This window comes from Coregonus clupeaformis, chromosome 24, assembly GCF_020615455.1.
Source record: "Coregonus clupeaformis isolate EN_2021a chromosome 24, ASM2061545v1, whole genome shotgun sequence".
NCBI classification, from domain to species: Eukaryota; Metazoa; Chordata; class Actinopteri; order Salmoniformes; family Salmonidae; genus Coregonus; species Coregonus clupeaformis.
Genome location: NC_059215.1, coordinates 5128110 through 5138791, shown reverse-complemented (window position 1 = coordinate 5138791; position 10682 = coordinate 5128110). Strand labels below are relative to the sequence as shown.

Sequence of the window (10682 nt, the reverse complement as noted above, 5' to 3'; positions counted from 1 at the left end):
CTGTAGTAGGTAGTCTGTCCTGTAGTGGGTAGTCTGTCCTGTAGTAGGTAGTCTGTCCTGTAGTAGGTAGTCTGTCCTGTAGTAGGTAGTCTGTCCTGTAGTGGGTAGTCTGTCCTGTAGTAGGTAGTCTGTACTGTAGTAGGTAGTCTGTCCTGTAGTGGGTAGTCTGTCCTGTAGTAGGTAGTCTGTCCTGTAGTAGGTAGTCTGTCCTGTAGTGGGTAGTCTGTCCTGTAGTAGGTAGTCTGTCCTGTAGTGGGTAGTCTGTCCTGTAGTGGGTAGTCTGTCCTGTAGTAGGTAGTCTGTACTGTAGTAGGTAGTCTGTCCTGTAGTAGGTAGTCTGTCCTGTAGTAGGTAGTCTGTCCTGTAGTAGGTAGTCTGTCCTGTAGTGGGTAGTCTGTACTGTAGTAGGTAGTCTGTCCTGTAGTGGGTAGTCTGTCCTGTAGTAGGTAGTCTGTCCTGTAGTAGGTAGTCTGTCCTGTAGTAGGTAGTCTCACTGTATAGTAGCTCACTCTAAGTGGATGTGATTATCTTCACTCTATTACTTCTCCTCTGTGGACGCCATGGAGACAAAGAATGTTGAGTAGGATTGATCACTGTCAAAGACAGGAGGGGAGGGGAGGGATTGAGGATTGACTGTCAATGGAGGCTAGGAGAGGAAGGTTAGGGTGAGGAGGGGACATAGCATTCAGAGAGAGAGAGAGAGAGAGAGAGAGAGAGAGAGAGAGAGAGAGAGAGAGAGAGAGAGAGAGAGAGAGAGAGAGAGAGAGAGAGAGAGAGAGAGAGAGAGAGAGAGAGAGAGAGAGAGAGAGAGAGAGAGAGAGAGAGAGCTGGTTGAAGGGATGGAGGATAGCCTGCCCCATCTGACAGGGAAATGTAATCTATGCAGCTCATCAATAAACGGCAGCGCCCTGTCATTTTGTATCATAAAGCACTTGAAAGAATGAATTGATCAGGGAGTTCATGTCTCTATTCCAGGGCTCTCTAACCCTGCTCCTGGAGAGCTAGCCTCCTGTAGGTTTTAACTCCAACCCTGCTCCTGGAGAGCTAGCCTCCTGTAGGTTTTCGCTCCAACTGTAATCTGGCGCAGTTGATTCTAATAATTAGCTCTCCAGGAACATGGTTGTAGAGCCCTGTCTCTAGGCCAACTGTATATACCAGGTATTAGCGAAGGGAAAAGGCTTTGACAGACACAAATCAATATCACAATATATTTTACACATAACATGAGGGAGCTGAACATAGTTTAACGTTGTTTTGATGTTTTGATTTGGTAAGAAGATATTGTTCTGTTTTGATTTGGTTAGAAGATTTTTACCTGTTTTGATTTGATAAGAAGATTTTGACCTGTTTTGATTTGGTAAGAAGATATTGTTCTGTTTTGATTTGGTAAGAAGATTTTGACCTGTTTTGATTTGGTAAGAAGATATTGTTCTGTTTTGATTTGGTAAGAAAATGTTGACCTGTTTTGATTTGGTAAGAAGTTATTGTTCTGTTTTGATTTGGTTAGAATATTTTGACCTGTTTTGATTTGGTAAGAAGATATTGTTCTGTTTTGATTTGGTAAGAATATTTTGACCTGTTTTGATTTGGTAAGAAGATATTTGTGACGATCCCGGCTGTCTGAGTCGGGTCCTGTCTGGTGACTAGTGTTCCTGCTCGTATTCTCCAGTTTCCCGAGGGTTCGGGAACGCTCCGGGGAGCGCTCTGGTTTTCCGCACCTGCATCCCATCAGCAATCTGCACACCTGGTCCTGATCATCACCCTTCTTAGGCTCTGGCCCAACATCCAGTTCCTGCCGGATCGTTAGCCATGAACAGTATGTTTGTCAGCGTATCAGCCTTTGAGTTCTAGCGTTAGTTTTGTTGTTTTGCACCTTGTTGATTTGCTGTGTACTCACCTCCGTTTTGTTCTGTCTGCAGTCTCTCACCCGGAACCTTCACCCAACCTCTGCCTGATGGTCGGCGGCTGCCGAGCCAGTACCGGACCAACCACTGCACCCTCAACAACCCATCCACGCCACCCGCTCTGTTCCCTGGATTATTCAGCTTCACTCGGACTCTATAAATAAACACTCACCTTTGTCTCACGTACCGTGTCCTGGTCTGCTTCTGGGTTCTGGCTTAGTTAACCGTGACAGAACGATCCGGCCAGTAATGAACCCAGCGGACCTGGACTCTGTTCGCCATGCTATTACCCAGCAGGAGAAGATGTTGGGCTATCATAGCACGGTACTACAGGAGATCGCGTTGTCAGTTCGGAACCTTTCTACCGGTCTGACGGAGGTCCAGAACCAACGCAAGTGTCCGGTGGAGGATCCACTACCGGTTTCACCCATCTCGCCTGCCGCTTCTGAAGCTGTGTCCATCCGTGAGCCCAAGGTTCCGACGCCGGATAAGTATGAGGGAGAGCTGGGAAGATGCCGTTCCTTCCTTATGCAGTGTGGACTAGTGTTCGATCTACAGCCCTACTCTTATGCCACAGATAAGGCTAGGATAGCCTTTGTGATTGAGTTGCTGCGTGGTCGAGCGCTGGAGTGGGCTTCAGCCGTTTGGGAACGACAGGATCCCTGCATGGCTTCATACCAGGGGTTCACGGCCGAGATGAGGAAGCTCTTCGACCATTCCGTCCGAGGGAGGGACGCAGCTAGGCGCCTGTTTTCGCTTCGCCAAGGAACTCGCAGCGTGGCCGACTTCGTGATCGAGTTCAAGACGTTGGCTGTGGAGAGTGGGTGGAACGAGGAGTCTCTGCAAGCGGCCTTTTACCAGGGTCTGTCGGAGCAGCTCAAGGATGAGTTGATCTCCTATCCGGAGCCTAGTGACCTGGACAGCTTGGTAGCTTTGTCTATTCGGGTGGATAATCGAGTCCGAGAGCCGAAGGAGGGAGAAGCAATGGATTCCGTCCAACCGATCAGCTTCTCAGGATCCAGTCGGGTCGTCAAACTGCGCGGCTCGCTAAAGTTGGGAGGACTTTTAGCGAGCCAGTTTCGACCTCTCAATACCTCTGTCAGACCCCGTTTCCCGGCTACCCTTATGAACAGGAATCAGAGCTTAGCGATTAACGCTTTTATCGATTCAGGTGCCGATGGAAGCTTTCTAGATGCCGAGTTGGTGGAACAGCTGGGGCTTTCCAAGGAGCAATTGCCGGAAGCCATTGAAGCTACCACTCTGAACGGCAGTAGTCTGGCACGTATCACGATGAGGACTGAACCGGTTAAGATGCGGTTGTCGGGGAATCATTCTGAGATGATTTCATTCTTCATTCTGCCGTCTTCCCATGTTCCTCTGGTCCTTGGATACCCCTGGCTGAAGGAACACAATCCCACGTTCGATTGGGTGACGGGCAAGGTAACGAGTTGGAGCCTTGATTGTCATGCTAACTGTCTCAAGACTGCCTGCCCCCATTCGGTTCCCAGTCAGGTGATTGAGGCTAAACCCCCAGATTTGTCCCTGGTTCCCGAGACATATCACGATTTGGGGGAAGTTTTCAGTAAGCAGAAGGCTCTGTCACTCCCTCCCCACCGACCATATGATTGTGCCATCAACCTGGTCCCTGGAGCTGTCTACCCCAAGGGAAGGTTATACAGTATCTCCCGACCTGAACGTGAGGCGTTGGAGACCTACATCAAGGAGTCCCTAGCTGCTGGTCTCGTTCGTCCCTCGTCATCACCCCTGGGGGCAGGATTCTTCTTTGTGGGTAAGAAGGATGGCTCTCTTCGACCGTGTATTGATTATCGGGGGTTGAATGACATCACGGTCAAGAACAAGTATCCCCTGCCCTTGATGAGTTCTGCCTTCGACTCCTTACAGGGTGCTACGGTGTTCACCAAGCTAGACCTACGCAATGCGTATCACCTGGTCCGGATCAGAGAGGGGGACGAGTGGTTGACGGGTTTCAATACACCGATGGGTCACTTCGAGTATCAGGTGATGCCGTTTGGACTGACCAATGCTCCAGCGGTATTCCAGAGTATGGTGAACGACGTCCTGAGAGATATGATCGGTCTCTTTGTGTTTGTTTACCTGGATGACATTCTGATCTTCATGAAGGAACCTTCCGACCACGTCCAGCATGTCCGGCAGGTTCTGCAGCGATTGTTGGAGAATCGCTTGTTTGTGAAGGCCGAGAAGTGCGAGTTTCACGCCCACACGACATCCTTTCTCGGGTACATCATCTCCAGGGGAGAGATTAGGATGGACCAGGAGAAGGTTAGAGCGGTTCTGGAATGGGCCCAGCCCGGTACGAGATTGCAGCTCCAGAGATTTTTGGGGTTTGCGAATTTCTACCGCAGATTCATCCGGGATTACAGCCGTGTGGCCGCTCCGTTAACTGCCTTGACTTCCAGCATCAGGACCTTCAAGTGGAATCCGGAGGCGGATCGAGCGTTTCTGGATTTGAAGAGGCGATTCACCAACGCACCGATTCTCTCTCAACCGGACACGGCCCGTCAGTTCGTCGTTGAAGTGGACGCGTCTGATGTGGGAGTTGGCGCCATCCTGTCGCAGCGATGCTCCACGGACAGTAAACTCCATCCCTGCGCCTACTACTCGTCGCCTTTCGCCTGCGGAGAGGAATTACGATGTGGGTAACCGGGAGCTTCTCGCGGTGAAACTTGCCTTGGAGGAGTGGCGCCACTGGTTGGAGGGGCGGAGCAACCGTTTATGGTCTGGACGGACCACAAGAATCTTGCTTACGTGCAATCGGCTAAACGTCTCAACTCCCGTCCAGGCCAGGTGGGCGTTGTTTTTCGGACGATTCAAGTTTGCCCTGACGTTCCGACCTGGATCTAAGAACGGCAAGGCGGACGCCTTGTCCCGGATGTTCTCCAAGACGGAGGAGAGTGGGTCCAAGACCGAGACAATCCTCCCCCCGGAACTGCGTCGTGGGAGCAGTTATGTGGAAGATTGAGGAGGAGGTGCTGGCGGCCCTTCGGACTCAGCCCGGTCCCGGTAACGGTCCACCCGGTCGGTTGTTTGTGCCTGAGTCGGTTCGTCCTGCTGTCCTCAAATGGTCCCACGCCAGCAAGATGGCTTGTCACCCTGGTGTGGCTCGGACTATGGCGTTTCTTCGCAGACGTTTTTGGTGGCCTGCCATGGCCGAGGATACTCGGGGTTTTGTTGCTGCCTGTCCAGTGTGTGCGCAGAATAAGAGTACCAATCGGCCCAGCTCTGGACTACTTCACCCCCTTCCTATTCCCCGGCGACCATGGTCGCATCTGGCCCTGGACTTCGTCACGGGGTTGCCCGCTTCTGAGGGGAACACGGTCGTTCTGACTATCGTGGACAGATTCAGCAAGTTCGCCCACTTTGTGCCAATTGCCAAGCTTCCCTCTGCCTCGGAGACGTCCGAGATCCTGGTTAGGGAGGTTTTCAGGGTCCACGGGTTGCCCAGTGATATCGTTTCCGACCGTGGCCCTCAGTTTACCTCTGCTGTCTGGAAGTCCTTCTGTTTGGCCATTGGAGCTACGGTCAGTCTCACATCTGGTTTTCACCCCCAATCCAATGGTCAGGCGGAGAGAGCCAACCAGAAGATGGAATCAACGCTACGCTGTCTGGTCTCTTCCAACCCCACCTCCTGGGTCTCTCAGTTGCCTTGGGTTGAGTATGCCCACAATACTCTTCCTACATCTGCCACTGGGATGTCTCCCTTCCAGTGCCTGTATGGCTACCAACCTCCCCTGTTTCCTTCTCAGGAGAAGGAGCTCTCAGTGCCTTCTGTTCAGGCCCATATTCGGCGTTGCCACCGGACCTGGCATCGGGCCAGAAAGGCACTCCTTAGAGTTTCGGACCGGTATCAGCTCCAGGCGAATCGTCGCCGGATTCCCGCTCCCACCTATACCATCGGAGATAGGGTTTGGTTGGCCACACGGGATCTTCCGTTACGGACTGAGTCTAGGAAGTTGTTGCCGAAGTTCATTGGTCCGTTTGTGGTGGAGAAGGTGATCAATCCAGTGGCAGTTCGACTCAAACTACCGAGGACGCTCAGAGTCCATCCCACCTTTCATGTCTCCTGCCTCAAGCCTGTCTTCCTCAGTCCTCTGTTGCCTCCTCCGCCTCCTCCTCCTCCTCCTCGGATGATCGGAGGTGGTCCTGCCTACACGGTGCGTCGCATCATGGATTCCAGACGGCGGGGCCGGGGTTTCCAGTATCTCGTGGACTGGGAGGGGTATGGCCCTGAAGAGAGGAGTTGGATTCCGCGGCGACAGGTCCTAGACGCAGACCTCATCAGTGACTTCTACCGCCTCCATCCTGGCGCTCCGGGAAGTTCGCCCGGTGGCGTTCGTCGGAGGGGGTACTGTGACGATCCCGGCTGTCTGAGTCGGGTCCTGTCTGGTGACTAGTGTTCCTGCTCGTATTCTCCAGTTTCCCGAGGGTTCGGGAACGCTCCGGGGAGCGCTCTGGTTTTCCGCACCTGCATCCCATCAGCAATCTGCACACCTGGTCCTGATCATCACCCTTCTTAGGCTCTGGCCCAACATCCAGTTCCTGCCGGATCGGTAGCCATGAACAGTATGTTTGTCAGCGTATCAGCCTTTGAGTTCTAGCGTTAGTTTTGTTGTTTTGCACCTTGTTGATTTGCTGTGTACTCACCTCCGTTTTGTTCTGTCTGCAGTCTCTCACCCGGAACCTTCACCCAACCTCTGCCTGATGGTCGGCGGCTGCCGAGCCAGTACCGGACCAACCACTGCACCCTCAACAACCCATCCACGCCACCCGCTCTGTTCCCTGGATTATTCAGCTTCACTCGGACTCTATAAATAAACACTCACCTTTGTCTCACGTACCGTGTCCTGGTCTGCTTCTGGGTTCTGGCTTAGTTAACCGTGACAATATTGTTCTGTTTTGATTTGGTTAGAAGATTTTGACCTGTTTTGATTTGGTAAGAAGATTTTGACCTGTTTTGATTTGGTAAGAAGATTGAATTATTCTTGTGTTTCTGTATGTTGTTTCACCCTGTCCTGTCTCAGTGTGATGACACAGTACAATGGTAGATGGAGGGAATAACACACACACACACGCACACACACACACACACACACACACACACACACACACACACACACACACACACACACACACACTAATTCAGTCTGCAGCAGTGTAGGGACACGCTGTTACCACTGTGACTGTGATGCCTGAATTGGATCCTTTGTGTGTCCTTCACTGCAGCTCTGGGTGTATGTGTGTGTCCTTCACTACAGCTCTGGGTGTATTTGTGTGTCCTTCACTACAGCTCTGGGTGTATTTGTGTGTCCTTCACGACGTCTTTGGGTGTACCGTTTATTGCTAACGTCTTATAACACCCAGTATGTCCTGTCTCTCTCGTGCAGGCTCTACTCTGTGCAAGGACCTGAGGCTGTACCTGAGTAAGTGTTTTACTCCAGGATCCATGGACAGCCAACTACAGCAGGTGATCAGGGAGAACCTCTACCTCCGAGCCGTCCCCTGTGAGTAGCAATGTGATAACTTCTTTCCACATTTTGTTTACGTTACAACCTTTATTCTAAAATTGATTTAAATTGTTTTTTTCCCCCCTCATCAATCTACACACAATACCCCCATAATGACAAAGCAAAAACAGGTTTGTAGACATTTTTGCAAATGTAAAAATAAATAAAACTGAAATAAAACATTTACGTAAGTATTCAGAACCTTTACTCAGTACTTTGTTGAAGCACCTTTGGCAGCGATTACAGCCTCAAGTCTTCTTGGGTATGACGCTACATGCTTGGCACACCTGTATTTGGGGAGTTTCTCCCATTCTTCTCTGCAGATCCTCTCAAGCTCTGTCAGGTTGGATGGGGAGCGTCGCTGCACACCTATTTTCAGGTCTCTCCAGAGATGTTCGATCAGGTTCAAGTCCGGGCTCTGGCTGGGCCACTCAAGGACATTCAGAGACTTGTCCCGAAGCCACTTTTCTAAAAACCTGTTTTTGCTTTGTCATTATGGGGTATTGTGTGTAGATTTAATCAATTTTAGAATAAGGCTGTAACGTAACAAAATGTGAGAAAAGGGAAGGGGTCTGAATACTTTCTGAATGCTGCCAGGCCCCTACACTTCTACCTCCAAGCTGTGTACCCCCCCCACACACACACGCTCCACCCCCTCCACCCCCCACACACATACCCCCTCCACCCCTTCCACCCACACCCCCTCCACGAACATCAAGCAATCACACACTCACTCACACACACACACAAATACTTACCATAACACATTTTTATGTACTCATGCCCTTACAGATGTAGGATTTTAATTTGATCACCCTTGTTGCAGGATAACTTGTAGTGTATTTGAGGTTTAAAATGGCTTCTGAAGTTTGTAATTTCCACTTTGAAATTTCAGACTTGGTTTTCCCTTACGTAAAATTGATCAAAACCTACAAAAATGTCCATTTACTTATAATCCACATAATAATTAACATTTCCTGTTGCTGCAGGATTATTTTTCTGCTAAAGGAAAATGGCTCAAATTAAGATCCTACATTTGTATAATCAGATCAACTCAATCACACATGATTACATAGGAAAACATACCTGCTAGCAAAGCAAAGCCCTGGTGTCATCATCTGAAAGAGAGCGCTAACAGGCAGGCGGGTGCTGCTGGATTCTTGCTGCCAGGCAGGCGGGTGCTGCTGGATTCTTGCTGCCAGGGAGGCGGGTGCTGCTGGAATCTTGCTGCCAGGCAGGCGGGTGCTGCTGGAATCTTGCTGCCAGGCAGGTGGGTGCTGCTGGAATCTTGCTGCCAGGCAGGCGGGTGCTGCTGGAATCTTGCTGCCAGGCAGGCGGGTGCTGCTGGAATCTTGCTGCCAGGCAGGCGGGTGCTGCTGGAATCTTGCTGCCAGGCAGGCGGGTGCTGCTGGAATCTTGCTGCCAGGCAGGCGGGTGCTGCTGGAATCTTGCTGCCAGGCAGGAGGGTGCTGCTGGAATCTTGCTGCCAGGCAGGCGGGTGCTGCTGGAATCTTCCTGCCAGGCAGGCGGGTGCTGCTCGCATTCAAAAACAAATCAGGAGAAGAAAAAAAGGAGAAGAAGTGAACAGTTTCAGTGACTGACCTGTTTCTATAGCAACTGTCATCAAGCGTCAGGCCAGTAAGCTGATTCATTGTGACAGACTGCTGCTTGTTGTTGGTCTGCCTCCCAAATGGCAGCCTATTCTCTACATAAGGCCCTGGTCTCTGTCTACAGAGTTCCATTTGGGATGCAGGTGTGTTCCCCCAACAAAACCTTTCTCCTCCAGCCTCATGCCTCCATGTCAACCACTATTCTACATGTTTGGATGCAGTTTTTCCATTCATGTGAAATAACAGAGTGTGCAACGGCACATTTGTGTACTGTAAGCTTAGTTATTGATTGACTTTACACCTGATAAAGGCTTTGGTATTGATAGACTTTACACCTGATAAAGGCTTTGGTATTGATAGACTTTACACCTGATAAAGACCTTGGTATTGATAGACTTTACACCTGATAAAGGCCTTGGTATTGATAGACTTTACACCTGATAAAGGCCTTGATATTTACAAAGTTCTCAATGTAACTTAGCAGGCAAACCTGTGTATTCCAGAAAGCAGACGTATCAGATGGAATCGTTTGTCACATGCGCGCACGCACACACACAGCGAGTTGATGATATTAGCACGATGGAGCGTGGAACGAACGTTTGTTGAAGTGGATGTGCTGTTTGTCCTTGTTGGGTAACAGCACACAGCCTTTCAGAGGTGACTGAATGGTAGACGACATGTCCCCCCCCTCTCTCTTTCACGGCTATGTTATTATAATATATAAGGCCTATAGTACATATGTGTGGCCTAATTCTTGCATTTACACTTTCATTAAGTATGTATTACAAATCTATTGTATTAGGTTGATTTTAGTTGATCTCTTCCATTTGGCCAGCAGCATACCACCCTGCATCCCAGCCGCATACCACCCTGCATCCCAGCCGCATACCACCCTGCATCCCAGCCGCATACCACCCTGCATCCCCACTGCTGGCTTGCTTCTGAAGCTAAGCAGGGTTGGTCATGGTCGGTCCCTGGATGGGAGACCAGATGGTTCTGGAAGTGGTGTTGGAGGACCAGTAGGAGGCACTCTTACCTCTGGTCCCATAAAATAAATATCCTAATGCCCCAGGGCAGTGATTTGGGGATATTGCCCTGTGTAGGTTGCAGTCTTTTGGATGGGGACGTTAAATGGGTGTCCCGACTCTCTGATCACTAAAGATCCCATGGCACTTATCGTAAGAGTAGGGGTTGTTACCATCATGGCCACCTCATCATCCCCAGCTTCCAATTGGCTCATTCATCCCCCTTTCCTCTCCCCCTGTAACTATTCCCCAGGTTGTTGCTGTAAAAAAGAAGAGAAAATATTCTCAGTCAACTTACCTGATAAAATATCTACGTTTTGAACATGCTGCTCATGCTGCTGGTTGTTCCCCTGCTGCTGGCTGAGAATGGTTTCAGGTGTGTCCTGGTCCTGAACGTTGGGATATAATACTCTTTTAGTGTTGTATTATTTATCTACCTGTGCTACAATAAAGTAACATTACCAGTGGTCCTGCTGCAGGTGCCAGAGAGGTAACATTGCGTACGTATGCACCTGCTGGTACGATCAGACAGCCTCGGTACGAGGAGATCTCACGGGTGGACTATAACTTTGTCCTGACTGCTGCTGCTGCTGCTGTGAT

General features: G+C 50.2%; 1 protein-coding gene across 1 annotated transcript in view; it reads left to right on the top strand.

Moving 5' to 3' along the window:
* The window catches only part of LOC121538120 (membrane-associated guanylate kinase, WW and PDZ domain-containing protein 3), a 129337-nt gene that overhangs the window by 34514 nt on the left and 84141 nt on the right, over window positions 1-10682 (top strand). The window contains exon 3 of the mRNA XM_045206792.1: window positions 7328-7444. Coding sequence (XP_045062727.1) covers window positions 7328-7444 — 117 coding nt within the window. The remainder of the gene's footprint in view (window positions 1-7327; window positions 7445-10682) is intronic.